Here is a 23,667-nt window from a genome sequence, read left to right on the forward strand (position 1 = left end):
GGCTCAGCCCGTGCGTGGTAGTGGCAGCGCCACCACCACAGTTACCGCAAAAAGCAGCAGCGCCACCTGCTGGACGAAGGAGGCAGCTCTTGGTCTGCCACCATTCTTACTCCTGTAAGCAAAAGATAGGAATCCTGGTTATTTCAAGGGGCAGTGATTTTTCACTTTAAAGGCTCCTTTGTCCCTCACGTTCTTCAAGGAATGGAGAAGGTGTAGAATTCTCGTCTTTATCTGGGTCCAATCAGGGGAATGAGGTGCCTAACCCTAAGTCTCACTGTTCCTTTTTTTTTTTTATTTGGGTACTGGGGATCAAACTCAGGACCTTGCGCTTGCGAGGCAGACGCCGGAACCACTGAGCTAAATTCCCGGCCCCCACTGTTCCTTTCTTTGGTGTCCCCTGTCCTTTCTGTGTCCTGTGTGAAGACATACCTTGAACACATCCTCATGAGGTTGGAAAGCCATTTACTTTTCCTGGGGCTTTGGGGTCCCTCTATAAGAAATGCCTTGGTCACATCCATGAGGCCAGTAATCTCACTGGCCCTGCTTATGTTCACTGGGATGCATGCCACCCACTTCACGTAGCAGACAGACGCTGTTCTATGTAGCTTAGCCATTTGAGGTCAGAGGGACTGGCCTTACCGGTTCAGAATAAACTGATTTGTTCCTGACAACAAAATATAGCTTCAAAATTCTCTAACAAAAAGGCAAATGGAGAAGTAAGGTAGGCTGTGTAATTCTAGTCAGACAAACCAAGCAGAAGTAATGCTTGCTGTGGAGAATCAAGGGAAATGATCAAAATTCTATGTCCTTACAAAAAGTCTTGGGCAAGACACCGGACAGTTCAACAATCCTTTTCAACTAGGGTTTTATATGAGACTCAAAAGCAAAGCGGGGAATAAGGGGTGGCTTTCCTGACGTGCCTGGAGGCCTCTTGCCCCACCCTCACACTGGGAACCTGAGGAAATCTAAAGGTACCCTGGGGCTGTCTGGGGTCAGAGGGGCAGCACATGGGCTGACTTTCATTTCTCTAAGGCCAGTCACGCTAAGGAGGCGATAGGGCGGGCGGGCTTGGGACAGGATGGGGTTTACAGCCCGGCGGGGGGCTTGCTCCTCAAGTCGCCTCACCTCATGGGGAGAGGAGCCAGAGCGGACGCTCCCCAGGGGACTGCTTGGACAGAGGAGAGCTGAGACTGGAGATGTACAGGGGAGGCTGGAACCTATTCTGCTACACGGGACTCACCAGGCTGACCTGGGCTTATCCTTCAGAGCTCCATCGTTCATCCTGCCAGCCTGTCTTTCCAGGGCAGAAGTCCACATCTCCTAACTCCCCAAGCTCTACACCTGTGCCGCCTCCCTGCAGGCCCAAGAGGAAGCTGATGGTGTGGGGAATGTGACCTGCACCGCCCCGCGGGAAGGCAGCCCCCTTGTCTGTGCAGCTGCCCTCCTAGGAGAGCCCCATGTTCCCAGGGGTCTCAGGTGGGAGAAGGGCTCTCTGAGGAATGTCAAGCCTTTGCCCAGCAAGGTACATTTTGGCCTGTGTGTGGCAGCTTCCTTCACCTCCTCTTCTTCTCCCTTGTTGTGGAGAGGAAGAGCCTGAGCACTGAGCATTGAGGGGGTCATTCTGGGAACAATGTGCATGCTTGGTCCTGATCAGGAGGAGTGGTCAGCAAAGACAGTGTTGGGAACTAGGGATCAGGGGACTTCTCACTACCAAGGGCCAGACTATGGAGCCTGCAGAGTGGAGCGTTGGTGCCCTCTAGTGGGAGTCAGCCACCATGCAGCCATCTGTCCTGGTTATGATCATAGCACTAGCAGTCCCTGACTCTGGACACACTGGGAGCAGGATTACAAATGACAGGGCTGGGTGGTCCACTTCACAGCCAGCATGGCAGGCTGCCTCCTTCACAATGGAGGTGCCAAAAATGCAGGTGGGATACCAGCACTAGATGGAATATGGGGTTCCCAGAGGACCCCATTCTATGCCCTGCCCTATGGCTTCACCACCTGGAACCATGACTGACACCCAGAGCTGCCTGCTGCCCACCCTTGATTGGGGCTCTTGGGGAGCAAGGCCAGCCTCACTCCCTGCAGGGGCGACCTGCTCTTCCCCCTCCAGCCACTAACACCAGGAGGTACACCTTGGAGACTAACGCCAACACCAGCTCCTGACTAATGAAATGCTTTTTATGGGTGGGGACTATTCCTGGCAGCTGGGGTTCACAGGGATACAGGTGTCAGTGTCCACTGCTTCGTTGCTCTAAGCCACAGTAAACAATGGGGGTCTCCGAGGGTAGCACTGTGGTAAGGCTAGTGAGCTCACCACTCACTGTGGAAATCCAGCCAGGTAGGATCCTCAGGGATAGAGTCCTTCGTGTTGGATGAAGGGGTCTTAGCCAGGTAACCCAGGTGCCCCAACCAAGGCACTGTCTCCTAGGAGCACCCCCAGGAGCCTCATATGTGACTCACAGTGAGTGGTAAGCTAGAGCTCCCAGGAGGACCACAACAGGCATGAAGCTGGGGCCACAGGATCCACTGCTCTACACTCCAGCCCCGGGCTTTAGTGACTGGAGTGGCATTGGGCAGGAAGGCGGGGACATGCAGGAAGAGCACCCAGACTGCACCCCACAGGGACTCTGACCTGGGCAAGGCCCAACATCTGCTCAGGCATTTACAGCTTCAACAGTGAGGCACTGTAATCTGTGTACATGTCTCATTTCCAAGACCACACTGTGCCCTCCTGGGGAATCGTGTCTTATGCAGTTCTTTCTCTAAAAGGCTTAGACAAAGCACTTTCCCATGAAGATGAGTTAAGTAAAGGAAAAATGATTTGGCAGAGGCATTGGCTACCCACCAAATAGCTGTGAGCACCCCATTCCGACCAGACCTTTGCAGTTGGGTATGGTCATGTGACTAGCTCTGTCCAATAGGCAAGGAGTAGAAGTGACTCTTCTGGGCCAAAGCATTTAAGACCTAGAACTTCATTCTCTAGCTCACTCTGCCCCTGACAGGGCCCCTAGAAGCTACGAATGAGTAGCACAACCACAGGTGGAATCCAGCTGGACCCTTGAGTCTCCAAGGAGAGGCTGTGAACAACAGACCTTCAGTACAATTTCAGAAAGGCAGAAATAAAATTCTATACATGAAGCTACTGAGATGTGGAGATTTTTAAAATATCATGGTCTACATAGACAAATCTTTTGAAAAGGAAGAATAAGGAGGTAGGGGAGCCAGAGGAGAAGGAGAAGACAATGAAGATGAAGAGCAAGAAAAGGAGGAGGAGGAGAAAGAAGGAGAAGAATTATTCCATCAATCATATAAAAAGCTTAAACAGGTTGATGTTAAAATTCTGCTGGGAAATGCTAAGAGAAAGGAGCTGGACTGAATGTCAAAACAGACAAAAATCCTTTATTTCTCTTGGCTCCGCCAGCCAGCCACAACAACGCATCAGGAAGGCTATTCAACAATATTCATTCAAGAAGGCCTGGAGAGGGGTTATGAAGATGAAACACGGCCCCAGCCCTCACAGGGCCCACAGTGCAGCAAAGGAGTCTGACAGTTAAATGAGAAGGTGCAACAAGACAGGGACCATCACACAGGGGTGGGAGTAGGGGGTCGCAGAACTCAGCAGATGGATAACCAGGCTCTCCCTGGTGCATCTGAGAGGGCATCACTTGAGCCAGGACAAGGAGCTAATCGGGAAAATAAAGGGCAAACTGGACTCCAGGCAGAGGGAACTGGCTGTGAGGAAGCAAAGAGGAATGAAAGAACAGGGTGAGTGGGGAGACAGGGGGCCAGCTGCACTGCAGGCAGGCGGGGACCCCAGGATGTGGGCTGGTCAAGTCACAAAGGTTCCTGTGCGCTGAGAAGTTTGAACAGGGACATGGATGCCTGGGCCTCTATGGGATGAGGAGATGTTGGGAAACAAAATGCCTCTCTTCTTTTGGGAGGAGAAGTGGAAAGCAAATGGGAAGAGAGACAACACTCCTTTTCCTCTTTTTTCCTTCTTGTCTCCAGAAAAAATGAGGGGAGCCAGTGGGTTTCCTGACTTCTGTCAGGGAGAGTCTCCAGGAAGCTTGCCCACTTCTGCACAAACAAAACCATTTCTGCAAAAACCCAAGACTCCCATGGGAGACTGGGGGTCTCCAGGCTTAGGGAGGGGGCTCTCTTTCCCTTTCAGCCATCTTCACTTGGGGGCACAGTGCCTTCAAGGTTAACATGGAAGTGAGGGTGTTTTGATGGCCACCATGACACCCTCTACAGTGACTGGCTTTCAGGATGGAGTCCAAGAACCCTAAATATCCTATTTTGTATTAGATAGTCCCACATAATGAAGATCTGTCCCTTCCCAAGTGCCAATAACCAGGATAGCTGATCATCATGAACCAAGGGCAGACAACTGGACCAGCCATACCTAGCTATTCCTGGCTTTGAGGAATGTAGGAACACACAAAAAGATCATCCCTTCACTCTCTCATGCTTTTCCAGGATCTGGATTTGGGGAAAGCTGTTTGGGGAAATCAAGAGACCTGTCAGCCTCATTCTAATGGGACGTGCATGAAATTCAAAGGCCCCAAGGAGTGGCCAAGCCACGAGCAGAATCAGCTGGAACTTGAGGTTTTCAACTCTTGCTGCTAATTGGAATTTCTTGTAATGCTTCATAAAGACAGATTCCTGGGTATGATTCAGTAGGTGTGGACTGGGCTCTGGGATTGCCCAATGGTCTTGGCCTTCTGGTGCTCACATGTCTAGTTAGGCCTTCCCACACTGTACCAGGATTGGCCTGTGCAACCGACATGTGGCACATGCAGAGCAATGCTATGTCACTTTTGAGCTGAGGTTGGATGCTTTCTCACTCACCTATTTTTTTATCACTTGCTTTGGGGGAACCAGCTGCCATCTTGTGAGGATACTCAAGTAGCCAATGGAAAGCCCTCCTGCCTTCAGTCACATGAGGGGGCCACCATGGGAGGGAGACAAAGGCCTCACAAGACAGCCTGGACCAGGACCACCAGCCAAGCTGCTCTCAAAAAGTGTGGTGATAATAAATATATTTTTAAGCAGCTAGGTTTTGAGTAATGGATGACTAGTTGAGTGGGTCTAAGGCAGTGACGGTGAATCTTTTAGAGACCAGTGCCCAAACTGCAACCCAAAACCCAGTTATTTATCACAGCAAAGTGCCAACCTGCAATTAACCCCAAATACTGAGGTTTTAGTTTAGAAAAAACAACTCATACATTAACATCTATTGTCTTAACAGAAAAACAAATAACATGCATGCCATAGGTTCACCACCACTGGTTTGGGTGATAGACAGACAGCCACAGATCTGAGAGCTGCCCCGGCAGTTCTGGGTACAGCTGTGGTCCAGCGTCCAGCATCAGGGCCTTGTCTGCTGAATGTTTTCTCGGGGCAAAGTGTGTGTCATGGCAATGTGTGGCATGTGTGCATGTGGTGTGTGTATGTGTTACATGTGTGTGCTGCATGTATGTGTACATATATAGTGTGTGGTGTACATGAAATCTGTATATGTCCATGTGTGGTGTGTGCTCTATGTGGAGCATGTATGGTATGGGTGTGTGTGGTTGTGCATGTGCATGCACATGTGTGTCCATGTATGCATGTATGGTGTGGACATGTGTATGAGAATGCGGATGCCCTTATCCCAAACTGAACATGGAGATGTGGATGAAGACCTCTTCTACCAGTGGCCTCAAGACCTGTGCATCACTTCTGGGCCCTGGTGGGTCAGGAGTGGTCACTGATTTATTGCTCCTTGAAGAAAGAAACTCCTAAGAGTAGGAAACCTCAGGGATTTGGGCTGATGACTTTCAAAATCTGTTGAATAGCGGGATCATCCCTGCGGAGGAAACCATTCACAAATCCTGATTGGGCGCAGGTCTGGGTGAGCCTGAGCAGGGCACTGGAGCAGCTTCCTCTACCTCCTGCTCCTCCCCAGCAGTGCCCAAGGCCTTCACAGCTTGCAAAGCCCAGCGGGGTCATTATAGATGAGTAAACCGAGGCTCCTGGAGTAAAGTTACACTGCACGGCTATGGCAGATGTCCACAATCTGACTCCTCCCTCCCTAATCCAAACTCTGCACTGCCTAGGACGTCACACTGCACAAGTCATTCGTGGCTTTGGTGTCTGCATGTGTCAGCTGTGGACACAGCCCAGGACTGAGGCTAGTCATCCAAGCTGCTCTCAGCAGGAGTGCCTTTCATTATCCAGAAACATCCGCAGGATTAGGAGTGCTAATCACACCCCACCTCCCCAACACAGGGGCCCCTTAGCCTGATCACCCTCAGAAGGTGGAGCTTGACTCACAGTGTCCTGAGTCTAATGAGAGCAGAAGCCAACAGGCTGCCCACAGAGTGCAGGTGTTGCCCTGTGTCCCATGTGAACTCGGTGCCAGCCTCCCGACCACCAATGGGGCAATGAGGGTCCTCGGTCTCATTTACACTGGGGTGGGGGGCGGTGGTCAGACCTGTTTCTTTTCTGGCCCTGATGCTCCCAGGCTTCTGGCTTGAAGGTCTCTTCCACACCTTGCCTAGGGCAGGGGGCAGCCGGTTCCTCCCCCAGATCAGCTCTTTCAAATGTGCTTTTTACATCAATGAGTGCTGTGGGCAGGTAGGGAAGAAGGGAGAAGGCGATCATTTGGGGGGACTTTACCCTGTTATCTTTGGGGCCAGGGCTGACCTTACATTAGCAGTGATGATAACAGAGACTGAGCTGACGCTGTCCTCTAACCTACACACCACGGCCAGGGCTATCGCTTCATTAGCCTCTCCAATATGTAGGAATGTTGCAGGAGTGCTACAAGAATTCACTCAGATTCCCAGTCTGTTGATACTTCCCCACACTTGCTCCTCTTCCCTCTATGTGTACCTACACACCATCACCACTGATCTTCTCCTAAACCATCTGAAGACAACTGCCAGTACGAGGCTCAAATCCCTCAGATATTCTACAGTGCATTTCTCAAAACCAAGGGCATTCACCATTACTACCCCAGAAATGATGGTAGGTTTTCTTAGTTTGAGTCATCAGAGTTACATGGCAGCCGTCTATACCACCACTCATGGTGTTAGCCTTGGCCACCTGGTCAAGTTGGAGCCTGCCACGTTTCTTTACCATAAAGTCACTGTAATTCCTTTGCACCCTTGTATGTGTCCCTGCCTGCTGCCCAGAGAGTCTCAGTCTGCAATACAGGGAGCAGAGTCCATGCAGAGATGGTGGTCTCAATGAGCATGGAAGACAGAGCGCAAAATAAGGGAATCCAAGACAACTGGAAAATGAAAGGCAGAGCTTTAGAAAAAAGAGAGCTGCCCAGAGAGAGAAGTCCAGGAGTACCCAGAACCTTGAGTCCCTGGATGAGTATTAATTTGTGCACATGTATGAGGACATGTCCAAGGCTGGGGGAAGCCCCGAAAAAAGAAATGCAGCAAGGCCCTAGGATCACACAGGGTTGGAAACAGCGGCGTTCCTCCAGCCAGCACAGAAGCACCTCCTAAGACACAGGGCATTGCATAGCAGTCGCCAAAGGGTGTGCTGACTCACTAGCATGGAAAAATCTGCCCTAAAGTCTTCCCTCCATAATAAGTTTAAAAGTCTTGAAAGGATCAGACTGGTTTAAAGTAACTGGCTTCCAGAACAAACTTCAAAATATTTAAAGGAATACTGGCCAACAAATACCGCCCCCCCCAAGAAAACTTAGCCTACAAAAATGTAAAACTCCTAATGTTTGGCACCTAATATAAAATTATCAGACATGCAAAGAAAAATATGACCCATAACCAGGAGGAAAAAATCAATTAATAGAAACACTGTGAAATAACAAGGATGACAGATTTAATAGAGAAGGACATTAAAATATCTGTTAGAGGGCTGGGGATTTAGCTCAGTGGTTTCGCTGCCTGCTGCGCAAGTGCAAGGATCCGAGTTTGATCCCCGGTACCAAAAAAAAAAAAATCTGTTAGAAATAGGTCCCATATGCTCAAGAAGATAGGACAAAGCATGAGAAATATAAATATATAGATATGTATATGTGTGTGTGTGTGTGTGTGTGTGTGTGTGTATGTAAGTGGTAGAACACTTGCCTAGCATGAATGAGGCCTGGGTTCAATCCCCAGTACCACCACTACCACCACCACAAGTCAAGCAGAGCTTTGTTGAGTCACAGAAAAATATGAAGAACCACAGCACACATAGAATTGGAGCCCCAGTGTTGGGGGAAGGAGGAGGAATAATGGCTGAAAGGTTTCCAAATTTGAGGAAACTATTAACTCCATATCTAAGGAACTCAATAAACCCCAAGAGGGGAGAAAAAGGTGGAAAGCCACAGGAAGGTCACCAGCAGTGGTGGGCTCAGTGTCTTCTGAGGGTCCAGCACTCTAACTGCCTTCAGCAGGGCCACCCCATCCCTGAGAGGAGCCAGTCCCTGCTGCTTCTGCCCAAAGTCCAGCACTGTGTGCATCTAATGCCTGGCTTCACTGCAGCTCCAGTGTGAGACCTCTTTGTTCCAGAGCCTGGCCTCACTCTGGGAGCTGGGCCCAATCAATGACAAAGTCAGCAAGCACAGCAGACACCTGGAGGCTGACAGGACAACTCCACTTTTCAGAAGGCTAAACATAGCCCCTGCCACACGAGACACCCAGCAGCTCACCACAAAATGCTCACCTACAGAATTTCAGGTCAAGGAATGAAAACACCCAAGTTGGCTGAGATGCATCTACAGGACATCATGTCAGCCATCAGTGCCCATGGTATCACCAAGGACAAGCTGTTCCACACACTGCAGAGGGGGACACGGACACCCCAGTCTTGTCCATCTATCACTGCAGTGCATGGCTATGGAGCCAGGGCCAGCTGGAGTGCCCAGGGCCTGCCTAGGCAGAGCACCAGGACTGAGGGTAGGCAAGGTGCGAGAGAATCTGCCCTGCACGTACCTGCCAGGCTGGAAGGACCTTCTCAATGTCATTCAGGTTGATGCCATCTCCATCTTCCAGCTTCCCTTTTCCACACCTGGACCAGAAAAGACAGAAGGTATTGGGAACAAGGCTCACATAAGTATCCTGTCCCAGCCCTGGCGCAGGAGGAGAGTGAAGGTCAGGACAGACCTGGCCCCGCCCTCCTGCAAGGACTGCAGAATCAGTTGTCCCACCCTGAGGAAATGGCCCTGGAGACAGGGGTTTCTCCTCCTCTCACGCAACATCCAACTTCCAGGGAGGCAAAAGAGGACTGGAGGAGCCCCCTGACCCTTCTTGGCTAATGAACACCCCAAAGCCTGTCACAGCTCTTACAAAAGCTCTTCCATCTTGTTCCATTGCAGCAAAGGGGAAAAAAAAATCAGTGAACAGAGACCAAGAAACTTTCTCAAGGTCACACAGGCTGGCAGGGGCTGGCGGAAAGCCCAAGAGGGCTTCTTTTCTCCTTGGCTTGGCTCAGAGCCTGCTCAGATATCGTGAGCCCTGCCTTCTGGGGTATCCCCTGTGGTGGGCACATGCTCAGGCCTGAGCTGCCGGCCCAGTTCGCAGGCCAAAACTCCAGATCTTCTGCGTAGTTAAGGGCACAGATTCTGACACAGGACTGCTAGGGTATGAACCCAGCTGCAGCTGCAACCCTTACTAGCTGGGTGACCCTTGCAAGTTGATTCACCTCTTTGTACCTCAGTTTCCTTGTTTGCAAAATGGGGGAAAATTAGTGCCTAACATCATAAATTGGCTGGAGGACTGACTTCATTAATAGATTTAAGTGCTTAGGTGTTTACAATTATGCCTGGCACAGAATAAATATTTTAGGTATGTATTATTTATATGCATTAGATATAAAATATAATATGTAAAACTGGGAAATATAAGTAATAAATGAAATAAAATGATAACATAATAAAATAAATAATCATGTAACTGTATCACTGCTGCTTTGTCTCCTCCTATGGCTACTGTCCTTGTTTAGGGCAGAGCAACAGCAAGGTGACTGATTAATGGCCCAGACTCTGGGGCCAGCTCAGCCTCTTGCAACTTTCCATTGCTGGGTCTCCTAGTCTCCCACATCAAAGTAAAGATCATAGCTTCGACCATCTAGGTGGTGGCAACAAACATCCAGAAGAGGGGTGGGTGCATAACATGTGCACAATGAGCACTATTACCATTGTCAGTACTGACTGAAGTCCAGCAAGGGCTGCCCTTGGGCTGGTGGCAGCACTTTCCAGCCCCAGAGTTAATGAAACTCTCAAATTTCAGCGTAATTCATTCACTTAAATATTTACCAAATATCTATTTCTGTTTGGGCCCTTGTCAACAAAATAAAGCCCTGGGTTTTTGGTAGAGCAAGTCTTCAACCTGTCTATTAGACCTGTGAGCCTGACTGCCACTAGGGGGCAGCATAAGACAAGAGCCACAAAAGCCCTATGGACAGAAGTGCCGGGAACCCAAATCTGGCAGCCCAAGCCAGCAAATGCTTAGGTGGAAGAGAACCCCCCACCCCCATTAAAGCCTTCATTTTGTCAACCACTGTATGCTTCTGCACTAGGGTCTGGGCTAGGGGCTGGGACCCGGGTTAAACAACACTGGGTTAAACAATCGTGAGAGATTCAGCCCTGCGTCAGGGGCCAGCGCTGTCAGGGACAGGAGCGGGTATGCTGCAGGAACTCGGGGGTGCAGCGGGTGGAACTGACTTGGGCAGAGGGCAGAAGGGAGGTGGGACCAGGCAGTGTGAAAGGATGTCCCAAGCACTGGAGTAATCCCAGCACTCTGGGAGGCTAAGGCAGGAAGAGCACAAATTTGAGCTTAGTCTGGGCAACTTAGCAATTTAGCAATTTGAGACCCTGTCTCAAAATAAAAAGAATAAAAAGGGCTCTGGATGTAGAGTTCTGCGTAGAGGCCCTGGTTTGAACCCAAGTACCAAAAAAAAAAAAAAGCCCCAGGTGAATGAGCGGCCTAGCAGAGGCCAGGACCTAAGCACATGTGTACTGCATGCAGGATGGCGGGCTTCACCCTGCTGGCGTGGGTGGGGGTGGGGTGCGAGGGGCAGGCCAAGGGCAGAAGGACTGCAGAGGTGAGGCTTGAGGACAGCCGAGCTGTGGGTGGGTGAGGCTTGGGTGCAGACAGGTGTAGGGAGGGTGTAGTGGCCACCAGGGAAAAGAGGAAAATCACCCCCACACACACACTGGGGGGCTGCTGGGCTGCAGATGAGGAAGTGGAAAAAGGCCTGGAACATTCATCCAGCCATCTTTGAACCAATGTGAGGTGTGAATGAAAAATACGGTGAATGTCTAAATTTTAAAAATTTATTACAGTAAAGACATTGGCATTAACCTTCCTTAAAATACTCCCCCTTGCTTCAAACACACTTATCCCACCATTCCTGCTACTTTCAGTGGGGAGTGGGCAGGGGAAGAGTGCTCCCCAAGCCTGCCCTGGTTGGGTTAGTACCTCCTGCAGGACTTCAGGTGTGTGGGGGAAGGTGGCTGCAGCCAGCTGAGTCACTGCTGCCAACCAGGTTTCCAAGGCAACAGCTTGCTCTGATTTCTGTCCTTCCATGGAAACACAGGCTGCAGGAAGCCTTGGCAACTGAGTGGTGCCCGGCTTCTGAGCGAGGCCGCAAGGGCTGGACACGTCGAGTCCACCCCGTGCATCAGGACTCTGCGGGGAATGGAGTTCCTGGCCTGACCACAAGGTGGCCACAGGACACTGCCCCACACTCCCAAGGAACCCCAGAGGGACAAGATTTGGCTAGAGCCAGGTGTTCCTGGCAGACCCCAGGCCTCTCTCTCAAGTCTAGTCAGCTCTTGCTGGGTGGGTGAATTTAGGTCTGCGGCTGGCGAGTGGGTGTGGCCTGTCACTCTGGCTTCAGAAGAGACAGTGTCCCTCCACACAGGGGACAAGGGGCATGCTTGTCCTGATGGTGGTTAATCCCCGTGAACTGGACTGACGCCTTTCAAATGCTGAAGCTCAACATGCATTCCCCTTAGACACCTGCACGCAGTAAGACAGTGGCATCACTTTGGTCCTCTGGGCCTCAGTTTCGCCTCTGCTTTCCCCAGCTATGAGCTCTCAGGGGACACAGGTGAGACCGGAGATCCCAGGAAGACATCATCTTTCTCCTGCAGCCTTTCCTAGAGGACTTGGCCCCACAAGGTGCTCTGTTTTCTAATTCTTTTTGGATTTACTTTATTTAACCTTTCTGAGCATGACTTCTTTCATTTCAACATGAGAAGGAGATCGTCTCTTCCCAGGGGGCTACTTGTTACACAGCAGGGAGACCAATGTTGCCAAGAGAAGTGGCCTTAGCGGTGGCACAGGACAAAGAGTGACAGTGAGAGGACATGAGTGATGCGGGAAAGTGTCCAGTAATGTAGCTTAATGTTTAGGTCTGAAGTGACAGGGAACACTGGAAGGAAAAAAATGAAAGCCACCAGTATAATAAAACAAACAAGCAGAAAAGCAGAAAATAAGAGGTGAGGGTGAAGATGTAGAAAAATAAGAATCCTTGTATATTACTAGCAAGAATGTAAATATTCAGCTGCTTTGAAAAAGTCTGGCAGCTCCTCAAAAAAGACAAAGAATTACCATATGACTCAGCAATTTCTACTCCTAGATGTCTACCAAAATAATTGAAAAGTAGGGATTTAAACATATATTTGCCAAATGTTCATACCAGTATTATTCATAAAACCTAAAATGTGGAAAGAACCCAGATATCCACCAACAGATACATGGGCATACAAGTGGTAGTGCAGCCACAAAGTGGACTGTGGCTGCTCAGCCATGAAAAGGAGTGAAGCACCGATACATGCTCCAGTGTGGATGAAACTCCAACCCTTTATGCTGAGTGAAATAAGACAGACATAAAAGGTCACACGTGAGTCCATTCTTACAAACTCTCAGAACAGGTAAATTCATAGAAATAGAAACGTGGTTTTCAGGTGTTGGGGGTGGGGGTGTAGAGGGCGATGGGGATTTTATTGGGGTGATTAAAATGTTCTGGAACTAGAGAGGTGGTAGTTTGCAGAACATTGTAAATATGTGAAATGCCACTGAACTGCATTTTAAAATGATGAATTTTATGTTATGTAAATCTTGCCTCAATAAAAATTATTTTAACAAATAGAATCTATAGTTATTTGTCTCACTACCTGTGGTTGGAGCTATCACTAGTGTCTGAGGGCAGCCCAGACCCCGAGGCCAGTTTTAAGAGGACTGCAACACTGATGCACAAAGCCAACAGAGGGGAGATGGCCCAGTGTGACGGTCGGTGCTACACCAGTGGTTCCCGAGGTGGGGTCCCTGGGCTGCAGCATCGGCAGCCCCTGGGACTTGGCAGAAATGCAGATTCCCAGCCTTGCTCCTCTCCCAAACCTAATGAATCAGAGCCTCTGGGGCAAGGGCCCAGCCAGAGGTACGAGGGGTGGAGTTCCCAATGCTTGCTCAAGTCTGAGACCCACTGCCCCGGTGGAGCCGCTGTGGGTGGTCAGGAGCAGCCACTGTGGGCTAAGGGGGTCTGGGGAAAAGGCGGAGATGCTGAGAGCAGCCAGTGAGCCTGCAATGCTAGGGCAGGGCGGGGAGAGCATCCTGGACGTTAGTGGTGTGCCCAGTGCTGCAGGACCCACCCACCTCCGCCCTTACCCTTCCCGGTCAATGTGTTGCAGGGGCTGCTTCGGCGCATGTCGGAGCTTGCGGTGGAACTGCGTGAAGTCTAGCTTTTCAGGCTGCAGGTCCCAGGTGGCACCACTAGAGGGCGAGAAATGGGAGGTGGGGAGAGGAGCGCAGTTAGTGACTGAGGGGGCAGGAGGCTGAGTCCAGCGGGGCCCTGTCCTGTCCTCCAAAGAGGCGGGCAGATGCGAGTGCAGGAGGGCACCCATCCCCAAGCGCCAGGGCCCGACTGGAGACCCCAGGGTGGGCTCCATACCTACTTTATAGCCATCCCCGTCTTGGCTTGTGTCTAGATGTTCCCCCTAAGCCTCATGCAGATGAGGTGGGGCTTGCTTTTTCTGAGGTGGCTGAATCTAGAGTGTGTGATTGATTCATGGTGGAGCTAGGCCTGAGGGCAATAGGATTAAGGGTGTGAGTGCTACCCACCCTTAGTAGTCTGGATAAAATAAAAAGGTCAGGAAGAAACTATTAAGGTCCCTTGTTGTTTTTGCTGCTCTGTGTGCGCCATGTTGTTTTTCCTTGGCGATGCCTGTTTGCCATCCTTGCCTTGAAGCCTGCCAATTATGGACTGAAACCTCTGCAAGCTGTGAGCCAAATAAACCTTTCCTTCTTTAACTTTGGGTATTGGGTATTTTGTCTCAAGAATGAGAGAAAAAGTACCCAACACACCTCCTCAGAGTTTATCGAGGAAAGCTGGGGGGGTTGGGGGGTGTAAAATCTGTCACAGGGCCTCCGACAGGAAGTTCAAAATGGCCACAGGATCTGAGGTGGATGAGTGATGGAGCAAGCGCTAGTACTCAGGGTTCCCAGCCCAGGAGACCTTCCGTACTGGGGAAAGCTGTGCCCCAGGCAGGGTGTGCTTGAACCCCGAGTTAGGCAGCTCTGGGGACAACTGTGGCTCAAGGAATAGTTGGTGGACACCATGGCAGAGGCTCCTTAGCAAGCCATTTAAGGGAACTGTCCCCTAGTCCTTGGGAGCCCTAGCCAATTCTCGAGGGCCATCAGGAGACGTCTGCACAATTCTCCCTTTTTCCTGGACTTCTCATATGGGAAGAGTGGGGGTTGCCACTTCCACTGTCCGTCACCTGCCATATGCCCCTCCTCTGCTCTTGATCTCCTTAACCCCTCACCTCTCTCTCCTCCCTTTCAGTTTGTTTCTGTTTTCCCTTGCACTCACTTTTCTCTCTGCCTCCTCTTTCATTCTTCTCTTCGCCTCTAATGTTCTCAGTGGCCTTATCTTTCTCCCTTCGAGCCCCTTTCTCTGCCCTCCTTCCTCTTTCTTCTCATTCTTTCTACTTCACCTGCCTCTGTTTCCCTCCACTTCTTGGTCAGTGAACACTGACTCAGCAGGGCAGGAGGATGAGTCAGCCAAAGCCACACACTGCAGAAAAGGGAGGAGAGGAAGTTACCTGAAGGAATCAAAGGTGTTGGCAGCCCAGATGTCTGTGCCCAGCATGTCCAGAGAGTTGTCTTTGCTGCCATTCTAGAAAAGATGGGGTGAGAAAGATGACATTACTTGTTTGGCCAGGATAGTGAGAACAAGTGGGCGAAAGCCTCCCCAAGGCCCAAGCCAGGAGGGCTGCAGAGGTCCTTGCTGTCCCCCATGTTGGTCACCATAGACAGCTTGGAGGTTGGAGTGAGGCAGTGGAGTGAATGTCCCAGCTGGTGCACCTGGAGGAGCCAGGAGAACGATGCTAGAAATACCAGGACCACCCCTGGTCAAGAGCCCTGATTCAAGGGTATTTTACAGAGGTATGCAGTCAGGTAGGGGAATAGCCAAGAGCTCTGTGCCCCCAGCCCATGGCTCTTTCTTCAAACCCTCTGCAGAAACTCCACGTGACCCACTGATGAGCCACTATCACCACTGCCAGCCTGATGACAGTGGCTTCTCTCCAGGCAGGGGCTCTGCAAAGCCAGGTATCCTGGAAGGTCCACGCAAGGACTGACTTGTTTGGAGTTAAGCCTTACCTTCTACAAAGGCCCCACTGGCCAAGACTACACCAGCAACTGAATTTCTCCCTAAGTCAACCTGCTCCAGCTTTCATCCTCCAGAATTTCCTACACGATGCACCTCATCGAAAACTACTCGATGCAGCATCTATGGTTTGGTTTCTTGGCCTGTTGGCTGGTGATCTCCCCAACAGATTCTCCAATTTCCCGATGTCACTCCTGATGCCTTTCAACCTTCCTCCCTGCTACTGTTTGGTTTCCATCATCACAGGCCTTAAAAACAATACTTCCATGGCCATTCCAGCTGAATAAGTACATGCCTTGGGACCTAGGAATTCACTTCCAGGTATGCATGCAATAGAAATGTGCTACAAAGATGTACAGCAGCACTTTTCATATCAGCTCCAACTGGAAACCATCCAAATGCCTATCAACAGTCAATCAGATAAGTTAATCATGGAATGTACCCAGATTGGAATATCACACAGCAGCAAGAGCATATCTAAAGGACATGCAATTACATGAGTAAATCTCACAAACAGAATATGAAACAAAAGAATCCAGACACAAAGGAGTACTGATTATATGATTCAATGTATATAAAGTTCAAGAACAAGCAAACTACCCTATGGTGACAGAACTCAGTCACTGGAAGAGGATACCATGAGGGTCCTGGGGACTGGTAATGTTCTGTTCTTTGATCTGGTGCTTGTTATATAGGTTGGTTTAGTTTGTGAAAATCCATTGAACTGTACACATATGATGTATACACTTTTCTGTATCTGTTATTACTTCTTGCTTAAGATTCCTGGTAGTGTCCCCAGCCTTCATCTTTGGGGTCTTTCTGTAGGGCTTAATTTTATTGATATCTACTATGACTGGTCTGTCCCTGGATCACCATTTCTCAGGGCCACATGCTCACACATTGGAAGACCTCTGTCCCATATGTGCCAGGCCTGGACAGACCCTGAAGAGATGAAGGTAGAGGAGCCACAGGCCCACCCACTAGGATGGTGTGGGATGACAGGCACACAATAAAGAATTACAACACAGCACTATGTTCTCCAGCTTGGGCACTGAAGTAGGATCAAAGCACAGGCAGTTTCCCCAAGGAGGTCAGGGGATGAAAGAATTCCTGGGATCAGGCAAGCAGAGGGACAAGGAATAGAGGGGTCATCTAGGCAAAGGGAGAAGAAAGGGCTCTTGGCAGGATATACAGCCATTCTGGATAGCTTAGAGTCCCTGTGTTTGCCCTGCAGGTTGGAGAGTGTGCCAGGGTGACCTGGTGGTCTTCAACATTATCCCCTCTTAGTCCAGGTCAGAGCCTACTAGGCACTGCACAGAGCTTCTCAGTAATTGTTGTGGGCTAAACTGGGTCCCCCTAAAACTCACATGTTGCAGTCCTAACCCACAATGCCTCAGAATGTAACTGTATTTGGAGGCAGAGGCAGAGGTGTAATGCATTATGCTGAGGTCACTGGGGTGAGCCCTAGTCCAGTGTGGGTGGTCTCCTTCTAAACAGGAAGTTTGGATGCACAGGGACCGGAAGAATTCATGCCCTCAAGGCTGGCATGATACTGCCATGGCCAAGGAGCTGTTGGAGGGTAGGAGAGGTCTGGAGCAGATCTTCCCTGGTGCCTTCGGAGCAGCCTGCTTCTGTCGACACGTTAATTTCAGGTGTCTGGCCTCCATAATGGGGAGATGATGATACACTTCTGTTGTTTGAAGCCATTGACTTTGTGGTCAGATGTCTGAAATCAAGCAGCCCTAGCAAACTAACACAGTGATCAACCAACCGTGTCATTTACCAACTCCTTTTGTGAGGCTGGTCCATGTTATGATTTAGATCTAAAGTCTCCAAAAGTCTTATGTGTTCAAAGGTGAGGCTTTTGGAAGGCAACTGGATCATGAGGGTGCTGCACTCATCAGTGGATTAATCCACTGTTGAGTTTGAAGCTAACTGCGCTGTTAGGAGGTATGGCCTGGTTGGAGGAGGTAAATCACAGGAGTGTGATCTTGGAGACTGTATCTGGTCCCTGGCCCCTTCTTCTCTGGCTTTCTTCCTCCACTGCTTTCTGGCTACCATGAATTGAGCAACTTTCCTCCACCATGCCCTTCTTCCATGACGTTCCTGCCTGGAAGCCAGCCAGCTGTGGACTGAAACCTCTGGAAACATGAGTGAAGCCTTTTTCCCTTCATGTTGTGGGTACCAGGTATATTGTCCCAGCAACGGAAAAGATGACTAATACAACACCCTTTCCCTCTGAGAAAGGTCAGCAGACACTTCCCTGAGGCCTTGTGTCCTCACAGATATACAGCAGATGGGTTCCCAAGGGCCTGGGTCTCCCACAGCTGCAAACAGAGAAGCCTGGGTAGATTAGCACAGACCTGGGCCAGTGTGGCTGGTCTCTGACCACCGCCACTTCTACTTCTGGAGGAGCCAGCCGGTAGAGGGCCCACCTGCCATCCTCCTCGCTGCCCTCTTGGCTGCAGACCACGGCCAACGTCACCCCAGTACCTGCCCCACAGAGCTCACACAGACAAGGCTAAGCCTCAGGTGGAGATGAAAAGGGGACACATGTACTGTGCACTTACTGAGTGTCTCTTGCTCATAAGCAATGAGAACCCAGGTAGACATGAACCCGAGCCAGGTTCAGGGGTCTCTATCCTCCCCTTCTCCAGTCATCAGAGTCCCTTGGAACCCTGGCAAAGAAACTTGGGATTTTGTTTCGTTTTGAATTTTCTTCATCTTCCACAAGATGGGACAGAACTTGTGAGCAAGTTCTTCTCCTCCTCACCCCCTCCACACCCTGACTGTCCAGACCCTTGTGGTGGAAGCCAACCTACTTCCTTCCCAGAGAGAGTGCGCGCTTTGCTGGTGGGCTGGCCTTTAACTAGCCTGAGGGAGGGGGCACACAAGGGCCCAACCTCCGGGTCTCCCAGCAGAAGATGCCCTGGACCCCAGCCTCACAGGAAGAGGCAGGAGGTAAGGAGCCTGGGACAGAGGGCAGAAGCTCACCTGACCCTGGGGCTGCAGGAGAACTGGCGGGTGAGAGCTCCCCCCGAGCTGTTTAACCTCAGGCAACACCTTTAGCTTTCCTGGGCCTCATCATAAAAGGAGGACTGGGCACTGCCAGCCTGAAGGCTTAGGTTCTTGGTGACTGGAGACTTTCTCACCCCGGGATGCATGTGTACACACACACACACACACACACACACACACACACACACACGCACTGTATATCACATACACTCTACATCACATACACACATACCACACACACACCACATACACACATACACCACACATGTATACACGCAGACAACTACATACACAAATGCATGTACATAGACACACATGCATATACACACTGTACATACATGTAGGTACCACATATATATACATACATACATCACACCACACACTAACACACATATACCACATATATACAGATACAAACTACACACACAGCACACACATGTACATAGCACACAATATACATACCACACAGATGCACGTACAAGTCACACACATATATGCCCATGTATACACCATACATGCACACCAAACATACACATACAGATACACCGCACATGTTGCTACATAGCACATGTGTATAGATGCATAAAAACACATACATACACATATACTACACATAAAAATACACAGGCATACTCCCCACATGTATAACACACATACACATACACAGATGCAAATACAGTCTTGGGTCGCTTAACAGGGATCTATTGTAAGAAATGCATGCTTAGGTGATTTTGTGGACACCACAGAATTGTATTTACACAAAAATAGGAGGTGTGGCTGACTCTCCTTGGCTGTCAGGTGTAGGCTGCACCTGCACACTGGCGTACTGACTGCTCCCAGGCAATGGCAGCACAATGGTACTTGTTATTTGTGTACCTAAACAAAGCTAAACATGGAAAAGGCATAGGAACAGGTATAAAAGGTCTCTGAAAAGAGAAACCTGTGTAGGGCACTTGCTGTGAGTGCTGTGAGCGGGACCAGCACTGCTGCCGAGGCAGAGAGCAGGCGGAAGGTGAAGGATTGGGCAGGGACCGTGTGCTGCTGCAGGCCTTACACATGAGGCCCGTTGGCTCCACTGGACTCCGGAAACTGTTTCACTTCTTTAATAACAAATTAACCCTAGATTACTGAAGCTTTCTAGAAAATTTTAAAATCATTTGGTTGTCTTGTAATAATATTTAGCTTAAATCACAAATATATTGTACAGCTATACAAAACTTTAAGTTTTTGTATTATTATTTTATAAGCTTTCTCTAGTTTTAAAATTTTAAATTTTTAAAATGTTAAAAACTAAGGCACACACACAAGATACAGTGGCCGAAGTCTATGCAGGGTCAGGATCATCACTATCACTGCCTCCACAGCTTGTCTCCTTGGAAGGGTTTCAGGGGCAGTGGCATGCACAGCGCTGTCAGCCCTAGGATGCCAGTGCCTCTGGAATATTTCCTCGGGATCATGCCTGAGGCTTTTACAGTTTACCTTTTTCATATGTAAGGAGGACAACACCCTAAAATAATGATAAAAGTACAGAACAGTAAGTATCAAATCTGGTAACATAGACATTTATTATCAGGATCAAGTATTATGTACTGTACATAAATTTTATACAGCTGGTGGTGCAGGTTTGTTTACCGTGGCATCCCTGCAAATCCACAAGGAATGTCTTGTGCTACATTACAAAGGTTACAATGTCACTAGACAGCAGGAATTTTTCAGTTCCATTATAATTTCACGGGACTACCATGGAATGTGGAATCCATTTTAGACTGAAATATCACTATGTGGTGCATGATTGTGTATACATAATACACCATACATACACCTACACACACACATAGACAGACAGACACTACTCAGTCCACAAACGCTCTTAACATCAGAGAAGCACAAGAGAAAGCAGGAGTCTGTGGATACACCTCAAACAGGCAGCTGACACCTGATTCTGGAACTTCACTTCAGGAGCCAGACCTACTTCTCTCCAATCTCCCTCAGTCCTTGCTCACACTGAGGTCACACACAGAGTTCCCTGTGAAGGTGAGGTCAGAGAAGAGGACGACCAGGGTTAGGCTCATCCCAGGATCCCCATCCTCTCAAGTCCAACCTGCTAGCCGCCTGCTGCAAAGCCTGTTCCCCATTGGTAGCAGGATGGTAGCCATTCTGTTTCTGACAGATCTCTGAGGCTACACCAAGATGCAGAATGTATAGAACCATATTCCTCTTTGGGCCACTGTTTGCTTCCTGGACTCAGAAACACAAATAAGTTTTCTCTGCACATTCACACACACACACACACACACACACACACACACACACACACACACACACACCCCTACATGAGTCTTTGTCCTGTCTAGGTCCAGCTCAAGACTCCTCTTCCCGGTAGCTGTGCAGCTTCCTCAGCAGCTTGTGCCCTCCACCCTGCCCCCGCCTCTCAGTCCTCAGCAGTGTACCTTCTGAGTGGGGCTGGCCCCATTCCTGCCTGTTCTCCTGCAGAGCTCCCTGTGTGCTCTGGAATCTCAAGTCTCCTGGCTTTCAAATGTCTTTGTGCATCAGAATTGCTCAGGAGGGGAATCCTGGTGGCTTAAATGCAGTGCAGCTGCAGTGGTCCAGAATATGCCCTTTGAATCATGGTCTTCATTCCCCTGGAGGTCTGAAAGAGCTTTGGAAGTGGGGGGAACTCATAAAGCTCCCTAATCAAATGTTTGATACATACTAAGTTAAAAGATCATTAAGATGTTAACGTGGTAAGTTGTTAAGATGTTGAATTTTTATTGCCTTTAGTGGCCTTTGATGGATGTTGACTCTGTAAGCAGATGGAAGTATATAGCATGCAATATTTCTCAACCTTTCAAAGCCAGAGATCTATCCTATTCTTTCTGTATATTCCACAGAGAATTTCACAGGACCAGGGTTCCCTGGAACCTCCTTTGGAAAACAGTCATCTAACATTCCCTGCTAACTCTCTAATCTAATCAGTGTCATGTCCTCAGTGGCAAGAACCATAATTTCATTTTTTTCTTGTCTCTCCTACCCATCTACCCCCACCCACCCAGGACTATTTATTAATATTAGCTCAGACTAGGTGGCCAGGCATTAAAATCTGTCCATCAAAACTCCACTGGCTTTGCAAAGAACATTCTCTTGTTTGCAATTCCGTGCTTGGCCCTGGTGGCCACAGCTTTTCTCTGAGCTCCACCTCCTCCCCAGCCCTGAGATCACATGGCTTCTACCCCCCAGGTTGCTAAAATGCCACAGTTCTGAGAAGCCTTATAAAAAAAATACAAGCATCCTTTTCAGTAGATCATTTTTAGCAGTTAAATGCTGCTGAAACCTTGACAACAGCCCCTTTTACTGGCAATTAGGGGACCTCATGCCAGGGTGAGCCATGCTGCTCTGAGACATCACAGAGGGATAAGAGCATTTCAACCAAATGGAAAAGAACCCAGAAAGCCTGACGGGGCCAGGGAGACCAAGCTGTGTCCCAGAAGACCTCACAGCTACCCCCAGCTCTGGGGAGGACAGACAGCTGGAGGGTCCAAGAACCAATGACGTCAAAGCAGCCACGAACACAGCACTCAGTGTGTGCCACGTCACCCAGCACCGCACCCCCATTTTCCTGATGAAAACACTGAAGCACAGAGAACTTGCCCTGCGTTCATGGTGCTGGGTCCCAGGGCAGGAACACAGACAGCATGGCCCAGAGTCTCATAGCCACTACACTATGCAGTTAACCACTCAGGTAAATTTGGAGCCCTCTCTGGAGGTTTCCGTAAAGCAGGGACATCCTCATCCCTTGGAGATACTCAGATTCTCCAAACCCATCTTTGTCCACACTTGGGGAGGCAGAGCTGGTGCTAGGTGTACCTTGCCTGTAGTGAAGGGAAGAGGGAATATGGAGGTTCTATGCAAGAGGATGGGGGTCTCCATGCATGGGTGACTTCAACAAGGTGAGAGGGAAACATGCAAAATCATAGGTAGTGAAAAAACAACAATGGTAATCCTAGCATGCAGGAGGTTACAGCAGGAGGACTGCAAGTTCAAGGTCAGCCTGGATGACACAATGAGGCCTTGTCTAAAAACCAAAATAACAACAAGGAACTATTCTGCACCATTGGTTTTCTTTACAGTGATTATTGGTGATGTGTATGTGCGTGCATATGCATATGTGAATGTGATGAGAATTCTAGGCTGTGTTTAGAAGCTAGGCAAAAACTGGCTGGCTAGGATGCAGGACACCAGGAAGACTATTCCCATTATCAGAAGCCTCAGGGATGAAGTCCAACTAGAGAATTCTGGGGTGTGCCAGTATGGATTTTCCCAGCATGTCTGCTGCAGCAGGTGACAGTGAGGCAGGGGTGGCAGCCCTTGGCCCTGCCAGTAGTGAGCGAGGTGCAGTCCCAGCTGCTCACAGGTTCATGGTCCCAGTTCTGTGTCTTCCTGGGGCAGAATGTCATCCCACAGATTCTGTGGTGAGGGTGAAGAGGCAGGGCCAACCCTCAGAGAGATTCTTCACTGTGTTCAAGGATGCAGGGTCTTTGGAGGAGCTAATGGGGAGAACTGTCCTTTCACAAAGGACAAAAGTTCTCTGTCTGTGAGACTGGCTGTTAACCTGTGTTTATGATAAGTAACTTCATAAAGACTTAAAAATCAATGAATAATCAATCTGATGCTGGCCAAAAAGAAATGAAAAGGCTATCTTTGCTGCAAAAAAAAATTATATTGAATTTATGCACAGTGGTGCTCTTAAAACAAAGATTTAAAAATCTTACAATATCAGATTATTGCCTATATTCTGGGTTTGTGTAATTGCCCTTTTCCCCTTTTAGTTGTCCCTTTTATCCCCAGATAGGCAAAATATATTTTAGGATAATCTCATGCAACCTTTCCCATCAGATATTAATCCTAAAACTTTTTTCTTGGTCCAGCTAAATGCATTGCCCTTGAATACAAAATGAAATTACTAAACTTTGGGCAGTTTAAATATACTCCAGTATTATCCCACATAAATTAAAGTCAGTCTCT

At 49.2% G+C, this 23,667-nt stretch overlaps 1 protein-coding gene across 6 annotated transcripts in view; it reads right to left on the bottom strand.

Moving 5' to 3' along the window:
* Positions 1 to 23,667, bottom strand: part of Ctif (cap binding complex dependent translation initiation factor) — a 285,778-nt gene that overhangs the window by 171,220 nt on the left and 90,891 nt on the right. For all 6 annotated transcript variants that reach the window (XM_004855120.4, XM_004855121.3, XM_004855122.3 and 3 more), the window contains 3 exons: positions 15,062 to 15,135; positions 13,626 to 13,730; positions 8,946 to 9,021 (listed from right to left, as the gene is read on the bottom strand). In XM_004855120.4, the coding sequence (XP_004855177.1) occupies positions 8,946 to 9,021; positions 13,626 to 13,730; positions 15,062 to 15,135 (255 nt within the window). The remainder of the gene's footprint in view (positions 1 to 8,945; positions 9,022 to 13,625; positions 13,731 to 15,061; positions 15,136 to 23,667) is intronic.

This window comes from Heterocephalus glaber, unplaced genomic scaffold, assembly GCF_053883595.1.
Source record: "Heterocephalus glaber isolate CG9 unplaced genomic scaffold, H.glaber_assembly_v1.0 deba00000331, whole genome shotgun sequence".
In the NCBI taxonomy this organism is placed as follows: Eukaryota; Metazoa; Chordata; class Mammalia; order Rodentia; family Bathyergidae; genus Heterocephalus; species Heterocephalus glaber.